The sequence below is a fragment of the Strix uralensis genome, chromosome 20 (genome assembly GCF_047716275.1).
Source record: "Strix uralensis isolate ZFMK-TIS-50842 chromosome 20, bStrUra1, whole genome shotgun sequence".
Classification (NCBI taxonomy): domain Eukaryota; kingdom Metazoa; phylum Chordata; class Aves; order Strigiformes; family Strigidae; genus Strix; species Strix uralensis.
The window spans coordinates 2,504,981-2,532,739 of NC_133991.1; the positions used below are offsets into that span (position 1 = coordinate 2,504,981).

At 45.9% G+C, this 27,759-nt stretch overlaps 1 protein-coding gene across 1 annotated transcript in view; it reads right to left on the reverse strand.

Annotated features, from left to right (window-relative positions):
• Positions 1-27,759, reverse strand: part of GALNT17 (polypeptide N-acetylgalactosaminyltransferase 17) — a 225,158-nt gene that overhangs the window by 3,897 nt on the left and 193,502 nt on the right. Inside the window, exons 7-10 of the mRNA XM_074890201.1 lie at positions 16,631-16,816; positions 13,107-13,244; positions 11,779-11,874; positions 56-223 (exon numbers count right to left, since the gene is read on the reverse strand). Of these exons, the coding sequence (XP_074746302.1) occupies positions 56-223; positions 11,779-11,874; positions 13,107-13,244; positions 16,631-16,816 (588 nt within the window). The remainder of the gene's footprint in view (positions 1-55; positions 224-11,778; positions 11,875-13,106; positions 13,245-16,630; positions 16,817-27,759) is intronic.

Genomic DNA, 27,759 nt, shown 5'->3' on the forward strand with positions numbered 1-27,759 from the left:
ATAGCCCATGGTCTGGGTAGCAGAGGAGCAGCAAGGATGGCAGACTGGTACGAACCTGTATGAAACTCCAGCGTTTATGGAGGCTGCTCTTGACCTTCTCGCAATCGAGGAGCTGAGGGAAGCGGCTTTTCACGTTATCCACCAGGCAGCGGGTATCAGGTAGAAGAGTCGTGGTCCCGAGGGCACCGAGATGTAGGAATCCCTCCTTGGTGTAGCGTGCAAGCTGGGGACAGGGAAGGAGAGGAAGAGGCAGAAGATCATCAGTATCTTTGGAGCATCATTAAAAAGCAGTAGAGGAAAGGACAAGTTTGCAAAGCTCCAGAAAAAAAAAATCTGTGAGGATGATGCACAGAGAAAGTACAACTGACAAGAGGAAAAAAACCACAACTTTCTCTAGCTTTTTTTTCTTGTTTCAGGGGTTTTTTTGCAGATGCAGGTGAGGAGCTGGAGCACAGGGAAGGGATAAGAATCACTCTGAGCCTTCAACCCATCATGGGGCAGACTCCTCCAGCCTCCTCTGGGCCTGAACACTCTGTAGGTTGGGGCAATGGATGATTTCCCCTGGTTTTCAGCCAGAGCCAGCTGGCTTGGCCAGTCATGCTGGCCCAGCCTGTGGCTTCTCGCATGCTTGGCGAGCCAGCCTTGCTTTGGCCTGCAAACGATGTTGCTGGTGTGTCTGGCACAGCCCCCCAGCAACTCCAACAGCAGCCGCGCAGCATCGGCAGCCAAAGGGGGCCAATATATAATTGGCCCCGTTCCCTGGGGATGAAAGCCCAAATCCTCCCCAGGGCTCAGCACTGAAGCAAAGGCTCAGGATTGCAGATAACCCCCTGCCAACACCCCCTGCATCCGACCACTCAGTGCTCCCAGGGACCCATCTCGGCTGCCAGAGAGATGCAGGCTGGGAGCACAGGGCAGCGCCGATGGTCTCAGGGGCGTTGGGCAGGCAGCGTGCAGCTGGCACCGAGATGGCACCGAGACAGTCCCGCTGCTGCAGCAGGGCCACACACAAAGGCCTCCTCCATTTGCAGTGTTTAAGGAATCCCACCAAAATATTTCCCTAAACATATTTAAATTCAGGAGTGAAAAAGAGATGAATGACAGCGCCCTGCCTTTTATAGTTCAAGGGAAAGATATACACAGCTGCTTATTTAAATTATGAATCAATCCATTATCTAGCAGACAAATAAGGAGTATTCAGTACATTAATTAACTGAGCATATCTGTGACCCAGATGCTTAAAAAGAGACAGTAAATCGCACTGGGAGTTCGGGTTATCTTGGTTAGAATAATTAAACACTGAAAATCAAGTTAAAACAATGTAACAGGGTGCGACTCCAGCTAGTAACTGCAGATACAGTTATGGTGCTTGAAGCCAACTTTGCCTTCCCTCCATGATGCTGGTTGCAGGTGTAGGTGTGCTGGCCCCCATGCTGCCTGTCCTCCTTGGGATGGGCGGCTGGTGCGCCCTGCTCCCAGCTGCTGGTGGAGTTACACGTTTAGCCAATGCGTTGTGTATCAAAGCAAGAACTCCCCTACTTTATACCTCGCCGAGGTTCATTTGCCAACGGTATCCACTCCAGAGGGGGATTCAGCTGTGGTACAAATGCAGAGGTGTGCACCAGGGCAGCCCACACCCTACAACTGATGCTGGCGTGCGGCAACGTACAGTACCACAGTACAGTATCTGCTCTTCTGCCCCCCAAATCCCTTTGCAAGACGGTGCAGAAGAGTGCATGCCTCTTTAGCTTTACAGTAATTCCTCCTCCAAAGTGCTGTGCTGGCACAGCGGCGATGGAAAGGAGGGCATCCTGCAGAGCTTAAAGCCATAACCATCACCTCCTCCTCCTCCCACCGATTCAGTGTCTCCCCCAGACACGGGGTGCCCGACCGCAGAATGAGGATCCCTTCCACCACTGAGCTCAGCTCACACTGTGCTGGGCTCCCGGCATTGGAGCTGCCCTGCACATGAGGCTGGAGCAACCTGGGAATGACCCCCTGGGCATCTCCAGCCCAGCTGAAGGCTCAGATTCACATTATTTGTTTTTAGCAGGTTGCTGTTTCGATGAGCCAAGCCTCAAGAGACAGTGCTCTGTGGTGGTGCAATCCTTACCCCCCCCCGCCCCTCTTTGTTGGGCTGCTTGGTGCTAGGTGCGATTCCACCCACATCCCCCGAGCTATACACCAGTCTGTGGAGATAAGGACTGACAATGTTAACGAGCCTGGCTCCTGCCCCTCCCGATTGCTCGGAAATGGTTAAAATGGCCCATCAACTCCTAAGGGCCTGGCACACCTGTGCCTGGGATGTGGTCAAATGGGAACAATAACAGAGTCGCACATTAATCAAATTCTTTTGTAACTGCTGGAAGGCACCAGAAGGCATTTGACAAAAGTCAATTATCTTGGACCCTATAAATGGCGACCACCAGGGAGACCCTTTGAGCTCTCCTGGATCGCAGGGGGCCTGTGACCAGCATCTCCCCTGAGCTGGGACGCCTCTCAGGTACCAAACCCTTAAGGTGTCGTCTGCTCCAGACGGAAGGCCAGGGCGAAGTCCCCCGCTCGAGTCTCAATTATCGCCCGTTGAGGAATGCCAAGGCATTGTGAGTATTTGCTCTAAACTCAAGAGGGAAATTTTCTTTGAGCTAGATTCTCTTTACTCTGTGTGTGTGTGTGTGTGTGTGTGGGTACGTACCCTTGTTTCTGTGTGTGTATGTCTGTTCTGTGTTCATTCTACTGAATCCAAACACCTTTGTTTCTGTATGTTTGTCCATTTTGTTATGTGCATGCATGTGTATATATGTATATATAGGTACCGTTAAGTAAGTTAGTGTGAATCTTGTCATTTTAGAATCTGAATAAGTCGCTTTTCTTTCTTCTAGTATTTCTGAATTGTTTTATAATAACAAATTGCTGTTAGTTATTAATAAACCTAGATTTCTTACTAAATATTACCGTGTCAATACTTTCATCCGCGACATGCTCTCAGCCTGACACTGTGTTCTTAACCATGCAACTCATCTGAATTAGTATTTCACCACCAACACAGAGGATGAGGCCACCTGACTTGCAAAAAGAAAGAGGTATATAAAGGAAAAGACAAAAAAAGACAAGCCCTCTCAATGACAGACATTAGAAATCATCCAGAGGTCCCAAACGGGCAGTGCAAGTTACTCTCCTCCTGCTTCCGAAATGTTTCCTACCATGTAAATAATTAGTGTGCTAGACACTAGACACTTCCTTTTTTTATGATGTTTGGCAGCTTGTCTTCAGACAGTTGGCCTAATGCCCACAAGGCAACATGATTTCTGCTCTTACATGTTATCGCCTAATGTGGTGGGAAAAATAAGTAGAGCAAAAATCAAATCTTTCCTGAGGAAGGGAGTGGGGCGGGGGCTGCAGGGAGAGAAAAGAAGCTGAAAAACAAACATGGGTATTATGAAAAATGCATTAAGTGTATCTATTAGATGTGTCATCTACTATGTATAATAGACAGATAAATAAAGCCCTGAACATGTGTCTGGATCTAGCACACTGCCTAACGTCTGATCGACTCTGCCTAAGCACAGCAGAGGCTCAGCAACAGCCGTTGCAGCCTTCGAGCCTGTCCAACCGCCAAACCTGAGAGTGATTATTCCCAAAAAATCCCAACTCATGAGTGAGAGCCCCACTGCGCTCCCAAGACATTTAGGGATTTTTTTTTCTTTTGGGATATTTTGCCTTTGATGCCTTAATTCTTTTGTTATTTTGCTCCTCTCCGGAGCAATCTCGGGGTCTCAACCACAAGGTGACAGTGAGGGGGTGAAGCACTTGGAGTCCTGCAGTGAAGCACCGATCCTGCTGCCATTCGGTTTTTCTTGAGCGAAAAAAAGAAAGAAAACACAGAGCAGAGGCAGGCACTCGAGATGGACCCACAGGCAGCGGTGGGGAGTGTAGCTGCAGCTTGGCCAGTGCTTTCTATCTGTATCTGACCAGTTAGAGAAGAGATGGGAAGCACTTCTGACTCATCACCACGTAGTGCATTGACCAACATTTTGAAGAGCAGCTTCAGACAGTGCGCTCGCGTAAGACCTGAGCCTGCCTTAGAAGCTGAAGATGCCATATAAATGCTTTATAATATCAGTAAATTACATGTGCCACTGTTATTAAAACCTTCTGAATGGTTGCAGCAATTCACCAACTCAGCATTTCAAGCAAACTTGCCCACTTCAATATGGTCAGCACAGCCCCAGACAATGATCTCTGGGAAAGGTGGTTGATGAGAAAAGTTGAGTGAACAAGATGTTCTAGCGAGAGGCTTCTGCAAGTGCTCACAGGGATATACAGCACCGGTGAAAAATACCCACAGGATAACACCGCTCCTTGGCTCAGGGGAGCACAGAAGGGCCTGCCATGAGCAAGATTTCAATATGCTCCTTTGGGCACCACATTTGGAAGTCTCAGCAATGTAATTGTGTAAATCCTGCCCCCTTGCTCTGGAGTGTACCTGTGTCTGTGCTCTTCCCCTCTCCTCCTCATCCTCACAGCACAGCCAGGTAAGCTCTTCCCACAGGATCTAGGAAGGCCCTTCCTCCAAATGTTCTCTTGTTGGACAACAACAGTTTTCTCCTCTCAGATGTTTCCTAAGGATTGTCCCTCCCATTCTTCATTCTTTCACTGCTGCCCACCCCAAAAACATTGCCTAGGTCAGCAAGTGTCTGAACAAGGCTACTCCCTTGGAGATCCCATGCCTGCTTTGCAGTCACCAATGATTTCCTCATATGACCATCATGGTGCTGAAAGGTAATAAAAGTTTGTCTTTTTTCATAGAAAATTATTTCATTGATGAAAAAGGAGGTTTTGCCAAAGTGCAGTCCAGTCACAGGAAGTTAATGACAGCCCACGTCACTGTTAAGTCCAGTGATATTTCATCTAACAGAACTGTTTTCTTGGCTTTGTGGAAAGGCAAATCACTGAAGTCATCCAAGTTTAACTTCCACCCTCTTGTGTCCTTTAAAGTGATCTGTGCCTCGTCTCACTGCCTGCTAAGCAGGTTTGTCAGCCTCCAGGGAGCAGACCAAGGTGAAGGATATGGCCAATCCAGCAGGAAAAAGACAAACATGGAGGTACCAGCCTGAGGAAACGCCTGAAGGAATTACCTAGCCTGGCACAGGACAAGAAACAAAGGGAAAGACCAAGAGAAAGGACCAGAGAAAAACAGCTTAAAAATATTAACAAGCTAACCATTTAAAATTGGTTAATATTAATGAGGTCTTAAACTTCTTAATTGATGCAAGTGACCCAAAGCCACATCCCCAGAGAGAAACACTGATTCATACCCACAGTCTTACGAACACCCTTCCAGACAAAACTGCATCTTGCAAAGTCCCCCACCCAAAGGTGCCGCTCTGGGGGGGCTGCTCTGCCGTGGGGGGGCCCGCAGCCCCCGCTGATGCCAGGAGAGTGGAGGGACACATGGCCACACACGTGCCCGGTGCATCGCTCGGGCTGATCTCCCACCGGCAAGCTTGCACCACCGATACATCTTCTTTGATTATTGTTTCTGGCTGGCTGCATCTCAGGGATGGAAGAAAGTTAATTAGACGTCTTAACACCTGGGAAATAAAAGCCTTGATGACCTTCATTGACTCTATTGGAAAATAATTTAGGGTTGTTTAGCTTCCTTTCTGCACTGAGCAGATCATCAATTAGCAACCATAAGTAAAGTGTACAGTATTTTCTTTTTAACACCATTTAATCTGATGTGCTGTTTTGTCACCCTTGATGCTGCTGTGTCCTGGATGATCTCGGTATTGATGGTTTTGTCCTCAAGTTCTGATGCTTAAATGGGCAAAACATATTTTATCCTATAATTAAATGAAATGCTCTGCTGGGTGAACATTATCTTAAGTTTTATAGTATTATAGTGCTTTCTATCGCCCTAATGTATCACCATAGTTCTGTCACTCCAATGAGGTATTACTGTATTATTAGTGTAATACATCATTACAGCAAGGTGTTTTCATGATGTATCGCTTAAAAGATGAAGCCATCAGTAAGAAAAAAAATCCACGAGCAGGCTCAATATAATTACAGGATAAAAGGATACTTCATCATGAAATCTGATGATGATTTGACCTGGAAGTGAATGAAAGCAGGGAGAACAGAAAGCTAAGGGAAAGAAGAGAAAAAATAAAAATTTCCCCCTGTGATAAATGCTGTAACAGAGGGGCTGTGAGCAAAGATCTCATCTGCATTCAGCGTGAGGTACGGGATCCATCGCATCCACCCGCATCCATCCGAATGTGCTTAGCTTAAACTGACTGGCAGTCATCAGCAGAGAGAGCAGAAACTCAGGATACAGTGCAGGCTGCCCTGCCTTGAGTGGGACACATCCCTCCCCACAGAGCAGGTCATTCCCCCTCTCTCTGTGCTGTGCTGCTCATCTACAGATACGCAGCAGCCACAGTGGACAGTAGCACGGTGTGGGGATGGACTTGGAAAGAGTGAGGACTTCCAAAAAAATCCCACCATGACCTGGCGTGGCAGGGAATGGGACCCACGACACTGCTGTCCTTGCGATGTTAAAATGTCACACCACAGCCTTGCTAGCTGCAGCTGAGGAACCTGTGCCTTAACTGTGAAATGCATTTAAATGAGTACGGCTGGGCCGCAGTGTCAGGGAGAGAAGTGGAGATTTTAGGAGACTACACGAACATTGAGCACAGGGAGCACTGGGTGTGCTTTCGGATGCTCAAAAGAAATTGCAAATCCTTGTGGTTTTTACATATATATATATATAAAAACCAAGCGAGCTATTTGAACAAAGTGTTTACATTACTTATAATTATATTCCCAGTAATAAATTACAACATGCAGCCCATTAATTAAACAGTAGTAGCGAAAGTCCAATTTCTTTTGTGCGGCGCCTGTGCTTCTGCAAAAGGCTAATTTCAGAGCTTCTGCACTCACTGATAGCTACTTTTAAAAAGCATTTTCAATGAGTTAAACTAATTACACGTATCACGAAACAAAAGAACTGCCAAGAACCGGCTCTCAGCTGGAGAGGGAAGGGACAATGTGGAGGAGGAAGACCAGGAAGAAAACTCTGTGCTGAGCTTGCGCGACAGGCGAGCTGAAGGGAGCCAGCAGCACTGCAACGTTTGACTTCAGAAAGTCAGGTAGGAAAAGAAAACATCATTAAGTTTAATCACAAAAACAGCTGAGGAAAAAATAAATAACGCGCTTGTAGTCATTCATCTTAAAACCCAGGGTTAGCAGACAATGTCAGGCTAATTCAGTTTCTCATACTATAATGCACTTGGAGGTTTAAGTTTCCATCCAGAAAGTCCAAAAGACAGTTTGTGCCATTTAAGAAAAAAAATGTGTGCATTTAAGCAACAGCTAGGTTATATTTAGCAGTGACTCGATCAGCCACAGCTGACTGATCTTTGTTTAAAGGCAAGGATAAACCAAACCGAGATTTGTCTCTACCCCGAACAACTCCCACAGCTGGTTCTTAGGCTCAGGTGGCTCCTGAAGTTCACAGTTCAGGCTCAGAGGAGCTTTGGGACTACTTAATCCTGGTGAGCATGGAAAGCCCAGGGTGACCATATTGTGAGAACAGGCTCTTTATGCATTCCTATCACTCGAACTACATTTTTTTTTAAACTGAAAATGAACGTCCTTGAGCATGCTGGACCCCAGATACTAAGGCTGCCACAGCTCCAGTGTCCTGTAGCTCTACATCTCCACTGGGCTCCATCTCAATCTTCAACTCATCCATACGCCAGTGAGGCTCATTTTGCAGGTAGAGAATTAAAAGACATGTTTAAAGTTGTATTTGAGGTCTGTGATAAAACAGAGAACTGACATCCTGTCTTGCTAAGCCCTGATTAATGCTCCAGGTTTTCATCCAGATTTGATGAGCTAATCCTCAGGTTGCAACAAAAAAGTCAGACCTTGTCTCAGGAAAGCTACCAGGAATGGGATCACACATTCTCAAGACCCTAGGGAATGGCTACAAGATTTTGCTGTGAACTTTAATATGTTTCTCCCACCTGAAAAGCAGCAATTGGGGCACCTCCCTTCTTCGCAAAGACCTCATCCCATGTATGGGCTGCACGAGCACTGTGGAGGATGGATTAAAGAAAGTTCTGTTTTCAAGACTGGGTTACTTATCTCTGGTATTCACACAGGTATTCAATATTGGGGTATTCAACAGAAGACACCCAAATCCAAGATGGGCTACAACCCGCCATGGGCTAGAACACAGCTGGACCTAGCAAACTGGTCACAGCAGCCTCTGTTTGACCTGGAAAGCTCTGATGCTTGGACTGGAGATCTGCTCAATAAATAAATTACCACAAATAAGTTGGGAAACCTCACTGTCTGGTGGGGCACTCTTCTTCCTCTCCCCGCTCTCCTTTCTGATTCATGGGAGAAATTTTCACAGGCAGGGTTTTATTATGCAAATACCTGCAGGTACTTAATGGGATGGTCTTTATTTTATTTCAGAGTTTTGGTCTCAATGAATGCATCTGCAGTGATGAGCTTTCTTTTGAAACATTATGAGGGAACCAGAAGTTGCCCCTCTCCACACCTGCACAGAGATCCCAGTGACCCTGGAGCAGAGGTGCAGGGCAGGCTTACAGAGCTCCTCAGAGCAGAAATTCAACCACTGGCTTTGAGCATTTCTATGTAATTGATGCACTTCTGGGTGGAGATGAAGGTTTGATACAGTAACTTGCCTTTGATGGTACGGTGCTGTGTCACCTGTGGTGCTTTATCACAGCCGTTTGCTGCCGTGTGGTAATTTCAACGGGACTTTGGTGCTCACAACGCTTTAGACACGTGGTCCTGGCCCTACAGCAGTTCTCAGCCTAAACCCCGTGTCATCTGACAGCACTGGTTTGGGGTTGCGATATTAAAATAAGCTGTTGGAAGGCATGGTCAATGCCAGAGTAATAAATATCAAGATGCCAAGACAGAAAATGGTGGAATGACAAGCCAGGGCTGTCTTACTGGGTAAGGGAAGAGCACAGCATCCAGAACACGTGCAGTGAGAGGGCAGGTCTTCCCTAAAACACACCAAGACAGGTTGTTGTCCTGCAAGTAAAAAGAAATCTCCACAAACACCTTAAACTTACCTAACTCAGCATCGTGGCACAGTTGGGATAGGATTGTCTCACCTAACCTCCCCCGAATCAGTGTTAAGCTTCCAGTGTAACATTCATCCTCTTGGCAACGGAGAGCGACAGGCAGGACCTACCCCACTGTGCCATGGGTGTCCTCCTGCGGCACATCTTGCCTACTTTTGAGAGAAGCTGGATGATGGCTTCAGCATAGAAACTTGGCGTTCAGACACCTTTTAGGTACGGTTTTGCCCCAATTTCTAACCAGACCAGTAGATGCTACCCCTTCAGCACAAATGTGGCCGATCCAGAGACGTTAACAGGGAAATATTTCTGAGTCTGGCAATGAGCATGGACTTTTCAACAAAGAGAAAAGAAAAGCAATGAGAAATAGCCTTGTCACAGAGGAGTTTATCCCTGTTTCCACCCAAGCACAGTGATGGTAGAGCCCATCATCTGCAACCTCCCTGCCATGGCTAAATTTCCAATATAGACAGCCACAGCATTTACATGGGAAATGCAAACAAAGCAGAACGTTGATCAAATCCTGATGATAAACACGCAGGGCCTCACTGGATAGAGCTAAACTGCCAGAAGAACAAGTGCTGCGACTCTGTGGCTTTGGGGAGGTCAGGCATGATTTTGATAATGAAAGAAAACCTAAAAATCACATCGTAATTCTTGAAAACCCCATGTGTCCTAAGATGGCCATTCTGCTTCCAGACCTAAAGGGAAACTCGTATTTTCTCCTTAAAGATTGTAGGGGAGAAGGACATTGTGCTAAGGGATTTGCATGATGAGATGATGACCACTAGGCACACAGAAATGAAATGAAAACACAAATTACAGTATTTAGGCAAACTACTGAAGTGAGGATAAGAGAAAAACAGAGGTGGGGAGGGGGGGTGGGGAAGTTAGTGGGGAACTGGGTAAATTATCCCTGGAGCTTAGTCCAGCTTAGAGTCTGCTGTTGGTTTAACAGATGCCAGCAGCGACAGAGCTACTGTTGTACCCTGTTTTGTTCCAACTCTACTGCGATCGAACCAGCAGCATTCCCATGCTCCTTTCTTCTTAAAATATGGTAAGAGATAAAACTACAGAAGAGGCTGAATTAGTTCATCACCACTAACTTTCAGTATTTGACACATTCACTAATCCTCTAAAAGATATGAGATCTAGAGTGAATCTTGGAATGATGATTTTTAACCTAGAATAAGCTTAAAATTAGGATAAGAAGCTTTTGGTTTGCTCCAAAACTTCTGGAGAGGCAAAAGGAGTGCTAGAAAACTAATGCTATGGTAAATCCCAGCCAAGCTGAAATGGCTAATTATCATCCTGCTAAAAAGCACTGTTTGTTTTCTTTACCCAGTTGGTATGTTTTTACTCTGCTGGGTGAAAGAGAAAGGAAATGTCTTAAAATGCTCTGCTTGTGTACGCTCTGCTCTGTTCATTGGCTATTTGCTTTCAGCATTATTTACCCTTGTCTGGAAGATTTTTTCAAATTATGCTTTTACTGGCAGCTCTGGCATGATTATGGTAATCCAGAAAATAGCTACTCTAGGAGTAGCTGGGAAAATGCACCCTTATATCTGAGGTGTTTTTAACAAGGAGCTGGGCCTTACACATTTGAGAGAGAAGCCAACACACATGTTGCACATCCATGCTCTGCCCTCTGTCCATCCAGCCTCTGCTGGGTACCACTGGCTCCTGGCACAGAATCATCTCGGTTGGAAAAGCCCTTGAAGCTCCTCCAGTCCAACCATGAACCTCACACTGACCGTTCCCAACTCCACCAGATCCCTCAGCGCTGGGTCAACCCGACTCTTCAACCCCTCCAGGGATGGGGACTCCCCCCCTGCCCTGGGCAGCCCATTCCAACGCCCAACAACCCCTTCTGCAAAGAAATCCTTCCTAAGAGCCAGTCTGACCCTGCCCTGGCGCAGCTTGAGGCCATTCCCTCTTGTCCTGGTGCTGGTTCCTTGAGTCAAGAGACTCCTCCCCCCTCTCTGCACCCTCCTTTCAGGGAGTTGTAGAGGGCCATGAGGTCTCCCCTCAGCCTCCTCTTCTCCAGACTAAACCCCCCCAGTTCCCTCAGCCGCTCCCCATCAGACCTGTGCTCCAGACCCTGCACCAGCTCCGTTGCCCTTCTCTGGACACGCTCGAGTCATTCAATGGCCTTTTTGGAGTGAGGGGCCCAAAACTGAACACAGTCATCGAGGTGCGGCCTCACCAGTGCCAAGTACAGGGTCAGATCCCTTCCCTGTCCCTGCTGGCCACGCTAGTGCTGATACAAGCCAGGATGCCATTGGCCTTCTTGGCTACCTGGGCACACTGCTGGCTCCTGTTCAGCCGGCTGTCAATCAACACCCCCAGGTCCCTCTCTGACTGGCAGCTCTCCAGCCACTCCTCCCCAAGCCTGGAGCGCTGCTGGGGGTTGTTGTGGCCCAAGTGCAGCACCCGGCATTTGGCCTTAGTGAAGCTCATACAGTTGACCTCCGCCCATCGCTCCAGCCTGTCCAGGTCTCTCTGCAGAGCCTCCCTACCCTCGAGCAGATCAACACTCCGACCCAACTTGGTGTCATCTGCAAACTTACTGAGGGTGCACTCGATCCCCTCGTCTACGTCATCAATAAAGACGCATGGTCCCAGCAGAGTAACTCCTCACCTGAGGTCCCCAGCCATGGCACGGGTACAATATCGCCGTATGGTTCTCCTGCGGGCCCTGGTCAAGGCAGACATCTTTCGCCTTGTTGTTTCGAAGCTGTAAGAAATAAAAAGTGCAGAGTTATATGGCCCTGTCTCTTAGGAGATAAGCAATAAACTGATGTGCAGCAATGTCTCTAGCCTCTCTTGCTATAGAAAGAATACACGGTGCTATATCACTAGGCATAATCAGGCAGAGAAAGGTTTAGTGCACCATATGTTTTCTTTAAATACAGGGCCTAATGATGACTGCTTTTATATAATAATCACCATTCAAAGGAGCCAACTTCCTTGAACACAGTTTTCTTTGTATTTGGTCATGTGTGTTGGTAACAAACATATTTTTAGACTGCCGTCAGCATGTTGCCAGGAGCCTGAAATCAATGCAGAATCGCTTGTATTTCATTGAAATCTCAAAGCGCTCAAAAAGGCAGGGGAAAAAAGTCCAGCTAGCACAAGGAGCCCCTTCAAATTGTCGCAGGGATGCAGGAGGAGACACAGAGATAGCAAACCAGCCATCAAGTACTGAAGGACACACTTTGGAGGGAGCATGGATGTGCTGGGTTCATGCTACAAAGCCACCGGGTCTGTTAATGCAGAGATGTCCTCTCTCCAGTCTCCCCATGTAGGTCAACTCCAACAATGCCTTTGAAAAAAACCCTACTTTTTGGGAGGTTTTAGCTTGAAGGCATTAAGTAATTTTGTTAATAAATCTTCCTTAAAATCAACACCCATCTGGGGTGCGTGGTCTGTGCTTCAAGAAGCCTTCTCAAACTGCCACTATTCCATGAGACCTATTGCAACAGAGTATTATTAGTTCCCATAAATGCCTGTTTTTATATTCCCAGTACAGTCTCAAAGCCAGCAGATATTAAGTCTCCTTACTTTGTCTTGTCCCTAAGCTGTTGTGACAACACACTGTATCCTCCAGAGACCTTGTAAGGAATTAGGCTGAGTTTAAGTCAAAGGGTTTTATAGGATGACTATGTATTAAAAATATACGTACAGGTGCTTAATCCATGGAGTAAATGGGCAATATAGATAATTTTCTGTCAATTCAGTAAATGAAGTATTAAAATATTTTACTGTATATGATCTCCAAAATCAGAAATAAATCCCAAAATAGGTTTTTAGAAGGAACTGTGAACAGATTTATACAAATTTATATAATTACACACAAATAGTAGGTTTTGATTCACATTCCTCTCCTTTGAGGCTATTTCTCATCAGAGACTCACCAGCTGGTAAATACTATCAGTCTGATCTAAGGGACTGCTCAGCCTTAATTACCTCGCCATAAGCAATGGTGTTGTTATATCTTCTCATTTCTGGATAAACATGGTCCAGATACCACTGGAAATTTTTACACTTCAAGCTCTTCCTTAACGCTTTTCTCTCGGAAACATCCCCAATGTCAATACCTGGATTCTGAAAAATAAAGACACAGCATGTCACTAAATGGTTACTCTTTAAAAAGATTAAAAATGAGCATATTTCACTGATGTTTGATATCACTTCCACACAGAGGCCATGCCAGGGAATTTTGGCATGTATGTCCAAGGCAGAAATCATCCCCACAGAGGTCAGAAGGAAGACTTGAGTTTCAGAGCCATAAGTGAGAAGGAGACATGTACTTCTCTCACAGGTCTTGGAGATGTCCTTGCAATAGCCATCAGACTGATGCTGGACACATGTTGGTCCTGGGATGTAATTTAGAAAAGAGAACCCAAATGAAGAAGAAAAGGTTTTGAAGGAAATACAAGAAGTTCAGTGTAACAGAGGTGAATTTTCCCAGTGATTGCCCTGGGCTTTGGATCCATCTGGGAAAGACAAATCTGTCAACAGGCACAATGAAAAAGTATTTTTAAAAGATCTCACCTCCCTTTTAGGTACTGATGTACAGACTTTCAGAAGAGTTTAACAGCGAATGTACATCAGGGTTTAAAAGATGGTCATGTGCTGAATCCTGGAAATGCAAATCCCTGACTGTGCATTGAGCACCAAACCTGTTTCCCTTACACACCAAGGGTGTGTGACCCTATTAAGAGGCAACACAGAGGACAGTGCAGTTAAAAGGTATAAAATAAGGGGGGAAAAGAAAAGAAGAAAAAAGAGAAAGGTTTAAGATTCATATATAATAGAGACAGATAGCTGAGAATAAAGGAGAAGAATTACAGGAGAAGAGAAGTTGAGGCTGAACCTCAGAAAAACCTCTTCACAATTTGGACAATTACACGGTGAAATAGTCTCCCTGGAGACATAGAGGAACCCCACAGCTCGAGCCAATTTAAGAGCAGACAAAGCTACGATATCTGTCCCCAAAGGAATAATCTTACAGGAGCCGGGAGCAGGGGTTGAAGAGAGCTGCCCCCCTTTAACCTTTTATTCCATTACAGAATTTGGTGAACTAATGCAGCAGCCAGGTGAAGGAAACCAAAGGCACACTGCAGCCCCTTTTACTCCTTCCTACAGGTGTCTGGGTCTCTATTTTAGCTCCTGCTCTTGTCGTTTGCAGTGATCATTAAATACAGCTGGGAAAGCAATTTTCCATTACAATGCTTGTAATGATCTTCTAATGAATTATTCACTCTGCTTTAGAGAAGACACCATTTTAATGCACGACTGGTAGCTCATAGGTAAAAATAAAGATGATTCAGTGTAGACAGGTAGGACAGACTGAATCTGAGTGGGTGAGATGGGATGCAGAGCAAAGCGGGACCGCAATCCAGTCAGCACCTGAAATACTCAGCACGTGGGGTTTGGCTTGGTTTTGAATATAGTGGCATCACAAAATAATTCAGCATATATCCGTAAGCCCCTGCACAATACCACCTGTCAAACAAGGCTTCTCTAAAATTAAATCTTAATTTTACTGGTAAGACCTATACAAAAATCTCAAATTGTTTTTAGGGTAACCCAGATCTGTTTCTCCAGACCCACTCCCGGTGCCAATTTGTGTGTTGCCACTTTTTCTGAGTGGTACAGGACCTGTGGCTTCCCGATGAATTTTAATCCCTTTTTGCCATGCTCCAAAGCTGTTCCTGAGCAGGAGCATGGTGCCTCAGCTCTAAAAAGGAATCAGCCCGAGGATCGGGGCTGAACCCACAGTAATTCATGATCCCTGCCTATGGGTGTTTGGACCTTGCAACCTGTTTTTAAAAGACCTGAAATCACTCAGTCCTGCAGGCAACTTTCTGCCTCTCTGAACACTTGGAGCAGTGCCCGTCACAGCCAGTGCCCTCCTGCAGCTTGCTGGGTAAACAGCATTTCTTTCCATCTCTATTCATCTATTTCTCAGCAACTAACTAACCCAGGACTCCCCACCACCCCCAGGACAACAAACCGGCAGCAAATCGACCCTTCCCAGCTACCTGTTGTTCTCTAATGCAGTACAAAGCTGCGACTACCGTGGCTCCAAATGCCAGTAAATCTACCCAGATGTAACCTTTCCTCAGAAAGCAGCAGCAGCTCATGTTTTTATGTTTTAATGTTTTCCAAAATGCCCTGGAGCACAGCGCTGTCAGCTGGGGATGCTGCCGCAGCAGAATCAGGACCGCAGCAACTCTTTGCAGGGGTGTGATCCGCAAGGTATGAATATTTCATCTTCGTTTTTAGCACCAAAAGGGTGGCTGTAAATAACTGCTCACATGGGGTCTGGCCACTCATGGCAACGTTTTTTCCTCACACTTGAACAGAGCAGCCCAGCGCTCGCACTTAAGTACGCTCTCAGTGAAGTGGGTGTCGGGGGGCTCTGCAAGGTACCCAGAATGCCCAAGCCACCCATATCCTGGAGAGCATCGCTGCCTCCCCCTCCCCACCACCTCTGCTTCTTCTTCTTCTGGCAGGGCCAGAGGCTGGAGATGGAGGGACTGGCCCAGCCGTGGGTGCTCCCAGCGTGCACCAGGCAGTGGTTCAGAGCTGGGAGGCAGAAGATGCTCTTGGGTTTCACATGATTAGACGCAACCTGCACGGTGACCGGAGCCCAAGCAGCAGCCTTGGACCTACATAAAGTCCTCCTGAAGCCTACAGAGCTTTACACAGAAGTGTAGGGCATCACCTAGAGAGGTCCTTGCGCAGGATGCGTCCCCTAGGCCTGGTCAGCTTGTCTTGCTGGTGGGTTTTCCAAAGATGCACCATGCTGCGACACGGCAGGATTTACATGAAAAATCCAACCATTTCTGTGCAGAAACCTAAGCTATTTAAAGAGAGTGTTTCTGGAGCACTTGTACACGGTGCTGCTGGGAGAGGATCTCCTTCTGTGAGCCACCAACTCCAATCCTTTACCTCTGAACACAGTTTCTAAGCGCTGATGGCCTCGACTCTCCCAATGCTGGGAAAGCAAACAGCCCAGGCACCTGGACCACACACCATCTGCAGTGAGCGCTGGGCAGCGACAGGATCTGAGAGCTGGGAAACCCGAGTTGGGCTGCGTGTCACACAGCCCTGCCTGCGCCGCAGGAAAAAACCTCATGCACTAACAATGCTGATATTAATAATCTTCTGCCAACCGACTTTACAGACAAACTCCATCTGTGGAGCAGTGTCATGACATAAACTCATGCTGTGTAAACAATCGACAGGGAGATAAACACAATACAGGTTTAATTTTTAGAAATGAAAATAAAAAGGCTGATGTGAACAATAGGCAGGTTTTGCAGCACCTCCATCAAAGCCAAGGGAGCTCTGCTGACTTCCCTAGCTGGGGTTGCAACCCAGGGTATTTAAGGCTCTCTATCCAGAGGCACTAAATACTCCATAATTCAACATTTTAACCCAATAAAGTGAAGACTTAGGATAGGGTGCAATGGCTGTACCTCCAGCGGCAGGTTCCATGCGATGTAGACGTGCCATTTGTAGTCGTCCATCCACACCTCGGCTACCCGCAGAGCATTGCGCTTGGTGTAAAAACCAATGTTGTTGTTGTAGGGCTTCTTCTTGCGCTCGATGTGAGCTACCCTGGAGCAGGGCAGCACCTCCATGCTGCCGCCACACAGCCACACCTGCAACGCAACCGCACAACACCGTCAACACTGGGCTCTGCCTGACGCAAAGGGTCCACGTTTACATTAAAGAGAAAGAAGTGCTAGGTTTTAAGGTTTCTATAATATCCCGGCAAGCACAGAACATCACATCATCTAGCTGACAAGTGGAAACCCGCGGCCAGGTCTGGTCTTTGCTCAACGGTGAGACACACAGGGAGAATTTAACCTGTGCCCAGAGCAAAACACATGTCAACTTTAGAGGAATCAGGTCTATATCCAGCACGTGGTATCAATGCATTATAGGATTGGGAGCTGAGTTTACAGTGATGTTGTTACTCAATAAAAAGGATTAGTGACTGGAATAGTTGAAACAATTGCAATATCTCCTCCTGCAGAAGGGATGACTCAGTGAAACATATGGCAGGGACAGATTTTTCCCACTTGAAAACATTTGTTCATTATTTTTCTTTCACATGCTGTTTAAAATTCCCTTAAATCACAGTTTACAAGTTAATAAAATCTTTTGAGATCTTCTTTTTGTCACACAGAAAGGGAATTCACAGAAGGACTTGCCATACCTGGGTTCTTACCTCCCTGTTTGTCTTCACCAGTAAGTTATTTATCTTAAATTAAAGACATGTATCCAGGACACCAGGCACCGGGCAATCGTTACAAACACATATGCCAAACAGGCCTAATAATCCCAGTTTCGCCTATTTTGCAGTCTGCTCCGCATTATCATTTTGCACAGTTGTTATAACACCCATCGTTTCTGGGATCTCTTCCAGGCTCACCACCTTTTATCCCATCTGCGTTCCCTAAATTTTACCGACCCTGCTCAATCCGCTCTCCCGGCAGCACGAGGAGCCTCCTGGGTGGATCAGCTGCCCTTTTTCATCTCTAAGCGGTGGGTTTACCCACTCAACGTGAGGCACGTGCACATCCCAAGCCCAGGTGACACGAGTAAGGGACCGTATGGAAGGGAGAAGTCTTCCCTGGGGTAATCCTGCTACTCATGCTGTCCTCACTTGGAATGATGCAGAATATAGGAGCCCACTTCAGAAAATCAGAGCCCCATTTTATTAGCTGGTACATAAACACGTAGCAAAAAAATCCCATCTTACTCCTGTTCTGCCTTTTGACCCTTCTGAACACTTTTAAATACAATTTCATGCCTCCAGAGCGAATTCAGAGCTGATCTCTGAGACGAGGGACATGCCCATCCCTCCTATCGAGGCGCATCCACGCTTGCCTCTGGTCGGCAAAGTCCACAAGGTCTGCTTGAAATTTTGCAACAGGCCACATGCTGGCAAAGCAAATAAGAAGTGAACAAGGTAGTTCTAAAGAAAAAAATATGTTTTTTTAAAAGGAATATTCCCAAGGCAATAGTTTGACAGAAACTGCCTGCGTTTCTTGCCTGCTCAGTTCTTTAGTTTGTCAATGTCTTGGTGAAATAGGAGCATTGAGCTCTGCCCTTGGGTGTTCCCAAAGCTGCTGCGTTCAACCACAACACTGAATAAAACTGCCAGCCCTGGGAGATCCCCAGCACCACCTGTTTTTGTAGTTTTTGGGATTTGTTAGGTTTTGTCCTGATTTGAGATCAGAATAATTATTTTAAAAATGTAAAAACCGTGATGTAATTAAAATGTCATTTTCCAGCAAGCTTGCCTCTAGCAGTAAAGGTGCACTATCGTCTTTCCGTGTTTTACTTAAATGATTCACATGGCTTTATGCTAGACAGCTTTCCTAGATTTCTGCAATATCTGTACAAACTATCTTGATATGCACACTTTGTAATAACCTGAGAGAAAAAGAGTGTTGGGCATTGTGCAAAGGGCAACGGTTATATGTGTATCCACAAGTCAGTTCCAGAGAGAGATCAATAAAAATTTAATTCAAAAAAGGCGCTTATTCAAAGAAAGACCATACTTCTATCTCCTCAATAAAGCCTAAATTGTCATTATAAATTTAAAAATCTAGCTGTTTTTACAAGGCATTTATAAACATTTCCACTGGTAACAACAGGAGCAAAGAGATCTATTACACGGGAAACAGCCAAGTTGCATCCAGCATCGCTGTCCTCAGTGTAGAGAGGAGTAAACCGTGGCCCCAGGAAGATGTTGCTTGTTCCCATGTGGCCTGGCAAGAACTTTCTGTTCCTGCTTATATCTGAAAATGGACGTGAACAGGTGACAGGTGACAGCACAGGGGCTGCAATCCAGTGGACATCCTCCATGGCCATGAAGCATGAAGTGTACTTGCCCTACAAGCTCAGTGTGATGCTTTATCCTTGCAATGACCATGACTGGGGAGTGGTGAACAGCCTGCAGAAAGGCCCCAGACTTTGTTCTCTTGGTGCCAACATGAGATGAACTGTGAGACACCACAACCAAAAGGGCTCAGCAGACCTCCCAGCGAGGCTGGAAGTCATCACCTCACTGATGCCCTGATGTCCCAACCTGCAGCAACTTCACCCCTGTGGCACTCAGACCCCGAGGGCAGACAGTTCTTTGGGAACCTTCATTTATGTCCTTATTGAGCAGACATTTGTCCCACCAAAGACCTTTAACAAATAGATTACCTTTCTGTTAAGCAGATTTTTCATGTTCATAGCAAATAAACCTACAACCCCTTAAGATACTCTATTTACTGCAACTAACAGCATTAACAGGACAATCAGTCCAGCATGTTGTTTCTGCTAATTCCTTGAAGAATTATCTCTTAGTAGATGGGTAATCAAGAGCCAGCACAACATTAAGACCAATCAGAAAAATGAGGTATTGTCAAATTAATTCATGTTTAGTCTATTTAACAAGGCAGAGTCTTTTATATTGCTTCCTACAAAGGATGAAATCATGATCACTTAATTTTATAAAATATGCATGGATGGCATGTAAAGGCATGTTTAAAGACTCAAGCTAGAGTATGTAACATAGCAGGTTAAATATGATGAGCAAATCTCAAGTTTCTCCCTTGTTTTCTGACATTCAAATTTCAACATGACTATCAGCTTGCCATTCATCCACCCGTAACGAGACGCAGAATTAAAAATAGAAGCATTCCCCTCCAGTGACTCAATAACTTCTCCATCAGTCTACACACAGGAGTAATCAAGCATACAGAAAGATGCTTGGATTTATAAATAACCAGTTAACACTAAATTCTAGTGAAGAAATCCCAGAGAAACAAACAGAAAACAAATCCATCATCCCGAGATCTCTGACGTGTTTTTCAGAAAGCTGGTGGATAATACACTTCCAATTATTTTCCAAGCAAAATGTGAGTGTCCTAAGGATTCAGCATGGAAAAGCAGTGACTCCTATCAAGCTGTGAATTGTCTGACTACAGCTGAAACTGCATCGGTCATCTACTTTCTAGAAGCTTTTGCACATGTGTGAGGCAAACTTTGGTTACCATGAGACTTCATCACCATGATCCAGTGATGGGGTGACCCAGCTTTGCTTTCTAATCACCCTTCAGAAGCACAAAGGTGTCATGGGCGTGTGAAAGCATTTATGAAACAACTGGCATCTCAGTGACCTGCACTGGGGATAACCCAAAATGGGGAACAGATTTGGTGTGATGCAATATGGCAGTAGAGCTTCAAGGGAGGTCCTGGTGCCCTTCTTGTGCACGTGTACCTCCCAGCCAAGACATCAGCATCTCCTCTACCACCAGTCCTCAGGGCTCCATTTGCAAAATCAAAGTTGTTTTTACGGTGCTCTCGTGGAGCACTCTATACATCTTGATCCCTAGGACATGACCTTCATTCATCTAGGACATGAGTAATGAAGTGTTTGGGAGCATCGGGGAAAACAACGGTGACCAGGCCTGTGAGACAGGACTGCGAGCAAGCTGAGGGAGGAGGCACCCTGGCATTGCCTGGGAAAGTGCACACCCGCTGCGGTTACTGCACTCCTGGAGGAGAATGGAAGACCGCTCACAAAACACAGCCTACTGAGGGTCCTTTGTGCATGTAATAGAGACAGCGAGAAAATCCCAATTTCACTTGACCAGTTCATTGCAGCAGCCACAGAAACAATTTTCCAAGTGTTATGCAGTTAAGAACAATTACTGTCCATGATTCCCTTTGCTGTCAAAAATATACTGCAGCTATCAATTTGCTTTGCTCCTGTCTGCCGGAGCCAGCAATTACTCCCAAGAAGCATTATTTAAACAAAAGGGCTTTTGGCAATCTGCCTAATGTCAAAGGAGCCAGGCAGGCAGGAAAGGGTGACCCAGAGGAGATCCACCACCCAGGAGGGTGCCAAAAGCCTGTCCCGTGCTACACCAGGCTCAAGGCATCGTCTGCGCTCCCCAGCCGAGCGGGGATAGAAATACACATTGCAGGGGTTGGCCAAGCCCATGCCTTGAGGCTGGTGGAGCTGGTGCTATTAGAAGATGTGTTTGGATGCCACCTGGCCCAAGCAGGAGGATGCTGCTGAGCACGGGGAGGGGGCTGCTGCCTTGTCCCACCCCACCCTCTCCAGCAGGTTAGAGCTGCTTCTTCCACCACGTGCTCTTCTCCTCCACTCATCCCATGGAGCGCGGGGCCCCCCAGGGCTCCCTCCCTTGGGGGCAGGTGCAGCAGCATTGAAGTCCAGCTAGGACCTGCTGAGCAGCAAAGGACACACATGGGGGAAGGTATGGCCACAGCTCTTGCAAGAGAATGGGTGAAAATTAACTTTGAAATCAGAGGTTTAATGCATATATATTAAGAAAACCTTGTTCCTCTTTCCAGCCTTCTTCAAGCCGTCCTTCCTATGCCATGGTGCCCACTGGCAGGGAAGCAGAAGATAAAATTATTAACGTAAGGAGAATATTTTCATCAGAAAATACTGACGCAGGGGCTGCTTCCCCTGGGATGTCAGAATAACTCGTACATCTCGCTTCTCTTCACGTGGCTGCAAGCCATACAAGGGAATTCGGACTCACCATCTGCTTTTTGCACAAAGAAAGCCAACATCAGAAAAAGAGAGAAGGACTTCTGCAAGACCAGAGGCAACACTGGGGCTGGTTCCTTGCTCCCCTCCAGCCAGCGGAGTGCCAGGACGGTGCCCTGCCCCAGCACAGCACCTTCTCCTCTCAACCACCAGCATCTCCAGATGAAAAAAACATACTATTGGTGGCCCTGGGCTGCTGCCTTATATAATGCTATGCTTCCTCCTCATCCCTGGGATATCATTAATAATAATAATAATAATAATTTAAAAAAATGAGAAGGGACAGCGACTACCTTGGGTCCTGGATGCACCGTTTTAGCTGAAGCGCAGTGTGACATCTGTGATGAACACTGACAGCTCCCATTAAAGTATCCTGACTTTAGTTGCTTATAACTTTGCCAAATTTTAACTATTCAGACTGAAATATATCCTAGAACAGCTCAAGCCCGCCTGCAGTTAATGCAAAGAGACATCATGTCTAATGGTGTCAAGATGAGTCTGCGAGGTAAACTTTTAATCTCTGAATGTATTGTGACAGAAGGAAACAGAGGGGGGAAAAACCCACTCCTAACTTTTATTACACAAACTCCAGGCTTTTTCAGCTGATAACTTCATTTCTAAGGCGATTAGCAAAACCATGCCTTAATTAGCAATAGATTTCCCATTTAACAGCTTTGCCTTATCTTCGCCCCCCTCCTTTCTTTTAAAAGTAACTTCCTAAGTTAAGGGAAAAACACAATTACCCAGGGCAGCAAAAATAATAAGGAATGTATCAGAACAAAGACCTAAATAATAAAACTAAGAAACAGCAAAAAAGGCAAAGAAATAATCATTTCTCCTCATGCTCCCTTGTATAGTTCTGAGAGACAGTATCTCTCCAAATTATTCCTTTTGTCAGAAGAAACAACACATCCAGATACATTTCAGGCTATGTAGCTGAAGCACTTTCTATCCTTTCTGCTCCTGCTTTGTCTGTGCTCCATCCCATGTCCCTGCAGGACACCATGGGGGGATGTTCCCAGGGCCAAGCCCGTGCTGCCACGTCCTGCTCCCCAAGATGCCAGAGCAGCAAAGGGGTCAGGAATGGGATGAAGAAGTCATTCTCCCAAAGCTTTGTAACCCCTCATGCCCAAAGCATGGCTGCTGCTGCTCTCCGGCAGGGCACGGGTGCTCCACGGCAGCAGGAACCAGGCTCGAGCAGGCAATGGGATGTGGAGCAGGGCAGCCCAAGCCAAACTCCTCACCCTCCAGGCAGGGGGGTCAAGGATTCCCATAGCGGCGGCTTGTGCAAGGAGAAGTAAACACACAGCGCTTTTGGAGCAACCATGTCTGGAAGAGAAGGAACTGGGGGTTCTAATTGACAAGCAGCTGAACGTGAGCCGGCAGTGTGCCCAGGTGGCCAAGAAAGCCAACGGCATCCTGGCTTGGATTAGAAATAGTGTGACCAGCAGAAGCAGGGAGGTGATAGTCCCCCTGTGCTCTGCACTGGTGAGGCCACACCTGGAGGGTTGTGTCCAGTTTTGGGCACCTCAATACGAGAGAGATCTCGAGGGGCTGGAGCGAGGGCAGAGGAGGGCAACGAGCTGGGGAAGGGCCTGGAGAATAAATCCTGTGAGGAGCGATGGAAGGAGCTGGGACTGTTCAGTGTGAGGAGGAGAAGGTGAGGGGAGACCTCATCACTCTCTACAGCTCCCTGAAAGGACATTGTAGAGAGGTTGGTGCTGGTCTCTTCTCACAGGGAATTAGTGACAGAACAAGAGGGAACGGCTTTAAACTGCAACAGGGGAGGTTTAGGCTGGACATGAGGAAAAAATGTTTCACAGAAAAAGTGGTCAGAGAGTGGAATAGGCTGCCCAGGGAGGGGGTGGAGTCCCCATCCCTGGGTGTGTTTAAGGGCCGTTTGGATGAGCTGTGGGGGGATGTGGGGTAGGGGAGAACTTTGTAGAGTCGGGCTGAGGGTTGGACTCGATGATCCCGAGGGGCTTTTCCAACCTGAGTGATTCTGTGATCCCTACACTTAACATCCCTCTGGAAGAGAGAGGCAATGCTGTACCTGCCTGGTATTTAAGCATCCTCAGCACAAAGCAAAGGCAGTGTGTTGGCCTTACTTCCTCTAGAAAGCCTCATGGTTTGGTACTTACAAGTATAACTTAGCAGTAGCACCTTTATTTCCCTGGCACAAGGCTCATGTAATGTAGCTGAGAGACACGTACCACAGCAAGTCTGCTAAATCCAAATTCTGGTAAATAAACACCTCCACATCGTTAGCTGACGGCTGTTTATGGGCGACAATCAGAAGTTGCATAACTCACACACAGCAAGCTGGATAACATTTTACATTTTTATATATATTTTTATATATATGTTATATCCTGCATCATCATTGAAGTGCTCCTTCAAGCTCCTGTGAATGCCACTATCTCATGTAACAATCACAGCAAGAACTTCAGTAGAAATGTTAAGTTGAATTACATGAAGGTGAGTTAAGAAACCACATACAGAGGGGGAAAAAAAAGAAAGAAAATCAGCTCTCTTCATGAACTTTTTACTTCTGCTGCTGTGGGATTTAGTATTCATGATCTCTGCAGGTGGACACAAGCACTCCCTGAAGAGGATTGCTTTTTAATTGGGAGATGTGGATTTTCACAGATCACATCAAAGGAGGACCAGTGAATGGAGAATTTATACAAAAGCAGTAAATGTACCACCTTTGAGGCCATTTTGCTATAGATCCAGCAAAGGTACAGTGTTGTATCTATAGCCAAGACCAACAAGCAGAACAACCAGATGGCAAAACGTTTCTGAGCATGAGGAGGAACAAACCCTCTGGTACATTGATCTCAGAAGAAGGCAACACTGTATGGGCAGGGACAACGTCTGCATTGATGGACCCAACAGAGAACGTCTTGTGGGAAATCTCAACACAACTTCATCCTGAACAACTAATAAATTATCTTGGAAACCTCTATGAAGAAGCAAAAGAGACTCAGCATCCTGCAGCTGAAACAGGAAAAGAAATTTCATTGCTAAACCCCCAGATTTCTTTTCTCTGCCATGAGGTCACAGAAAACCTTTCCGAGAGGATCAGGACTAAGCAGCCAGATCAGGCATGGTATTCACGTGCCACCTCCTTAAAATATGATTTTTGAATGGACCATGTCCTAACCTGACCATCTCAGACCATGTCCATTCAAGCAGAGAATGGAAGTGGGAGGAGAGGGTATACTACATTTAAAACAATACATTCTTTTTCTTTTTTGGCATTCCTTTTCTCACATTTTATCCTCATGGACGATACCACTTTGGACAGGTTCCTGTCTATCTTGTGCCAGACCAATAACAGAAATGTCCAGATTGTTCAGTGTCCAAATGTCTTACCTTTCCTGCTGAGACTACTAAATTCATTCCTTTTATAATAGCCACTTAAAAATGCCAAATGAGAGTGGAACTCAGGTGCACAATTCACTCCACAGATACTAATCTACAGCAATACCAGGTAATAACCATGGTTTTCACCCTCTTAACTCGGCAAGGAACATAAATAGTTTAACATTTGACATATTGGAGATGTTAGAATAAAGCAATCTTCACATCAATGCAAAGCAGTGATTCTTCTGTGCCGCCACAGTTCAAGGAGAATGATACATACCTCAATTGTGTTTGCCTAAACTGGAGGTTTTTCCAATGAAAAATTTATGCTGTGCTTCTCCAACAAATGCAACACAACCTGTTTTAAATAGTGCATCATTCCTGGCTACAATAGGTATTGATTTGATTTTATCACCAGATAAGACACATAAGAATGGGCTTGGTGGGAAGCTACATTTAAAAGACTCCGATCAAAGCACGGCACGGGGAGGATTAGCTGTAATGACAAGTGTCTGCATCCTCTTGGCTTGGAAAAACTGCTGAAAAGAAGCGTTTTGCTTCTCAGTACATCAGGACTGATATTTTAATCGCTGCAAAATTAAACTACAGCAACCAGAACAACTGTAGCTTTGTCATTTTAGTACTTCCAAAAGTGTATTTTTTTTAAGAAAAGAGGAACAGAGTATTTTTATACCCACATCTCACAAATGCTTGGTGAAACTGGAGAGATGCTCTCACACCTGAACTCCCAGCCTTGGCTGGAGCTGGAGACAAAATTTGTATCACCAGCTCCCATAGGGCTGAGACCCGCAGGCCTACAGAGCACAAAGCTCCAGTTATGTGCTAAAGTGGTTTGCAACTACCGTGGTATAAATCTGGGTCTCTCCTAATAAGTTTAGTACTAAAATTCCTCAGTGCTCTAATGTTATCTGATCAGTCTTGGCAGCATGACAAGGACCTGATTATGTTGTAATAGTATAATGCAAAGATTATTACAGACTCGTAAAAGACAAGTGCCTTAAAAACAGCATCAACAATACCTGTAAGCCATTTCAGAGGGAGAAAAACATGCTGGGCTTTGTATGCTCCTAGTACAGAAACTACCTTCAGGATTTGACCCTGAACTACTTGGAGGTTGCTCTTTTTTTTTTTTTTTTATTGCCAGTAATGTACCAAAAGCATCTTGATCTCATTTTCCTATTACCATTTCTGTCAAAGCTGTAAAACTAAAATAGCATAAATAGTTCAACAGAATTTTGATCTATTTTTCATGCAAAAAAGCCTTTAGAGAAAATTATCCATAGACGGTTCTTCAGACTAACATGATTCCACGTGGGGAGTGGCAGGAGGAGGGGGGAAGGTGCCATGTATCATTTTAACTGTAAGAGGCAGTTCTGAAACAGAATTATTTATGCAGAGAGAGGCAGGCGCGTGATAGAGCAGCTCCTGAGCTGACAGCACCCCAGCTCCACCGAGCTCTTTCCAGTCCTCTTAACTCCAGCACATCACGACTGTGGCTTCTGCGATCTGTAATTATAGATATCCTCTCATCAAACCCTGATGGGGAAGGCGCTGGAAGGAAGCCGAGCTCCTCCATAGATGTTCATAGATGGATACGACTGAATGTGACTCAGCCTCTCGTCTCTGCAGAAAACTGCTGAAGTAACTCACCAAAAAGAGCAGCTAATGAGTTTAAAACTAGAGCATGCAAATATAGAGGGAGGAAACGTATGCAGTGTCTGTGTGTCTATTATTTGGTGTGAATGCCTGTGAGTACGTACAGACACATAGGCACATGAGGTATTTCATGCCTTGTCAGTGCTCAAAGCCAGACTGACAATGTTTCCTAAGCTCTCCAATGTTTTTGCCACAGTCATTCTCATTCATTATGCTTGGAAAGGATTCTGAACAACAGTGTTGAAACAAACTGTCAGGTTTATCTAAGGCTCTCTACCTTAGTTTTAGATCTTGTTCTTCTCAGGGGAGGCTTCAAAGGGTCCTGCCTGTCCCTGGTGCACGAAGCCTGCTCTGCCACCCAGCCACCGCCGAGGTAGAGGGAGATGGATGTGTCTGAACCATAGGTATACACATTCCTTTGAAAAACGCTCCATTCTGAATTTTCTTGCTGTATTTTAGTTGATCATGGGTTAGACAGGAGGAAATGCTCAGCACTGATGTCCAGAAGAGTTGGGGGGGGCCAGCACAAAACCTGTTTTCTTGGTCCTGCCAAACCCACGAGCGATGCTGCGCCGTCACAGCCACCCGACTGCCACTTCAGTAATGAGCTATGGGCAGCTCGGGCAGGGCAAGTGAAATTTGGAACCTAGCTGTCCTCTGGCCCTTGTTTTAGAGGGGAAAAAGTATCTGCCCATTCTACCAAGGACAGATCCTCATGCACTTAGTGCGTGTTAAGTTTGATATGTTAAACGAAGGTCCAAACCAGATGGTTAGAGACCAGGGCAGCTCTGTCATATTTTTGCCATTCACTCTACCATCTGCTTATTTTCTCTGGCAGTGTGAAAATCCCCTCTTCAGTGGAGCCATCTCGTACTTTGAAATAATGAATACTTTGCATCAAAAACCAAGTATGGAAGTTTAAAGCCTGAGCAATTGCTGTGGCTCTGAAGCTATCATCAGCAAAACCACTGA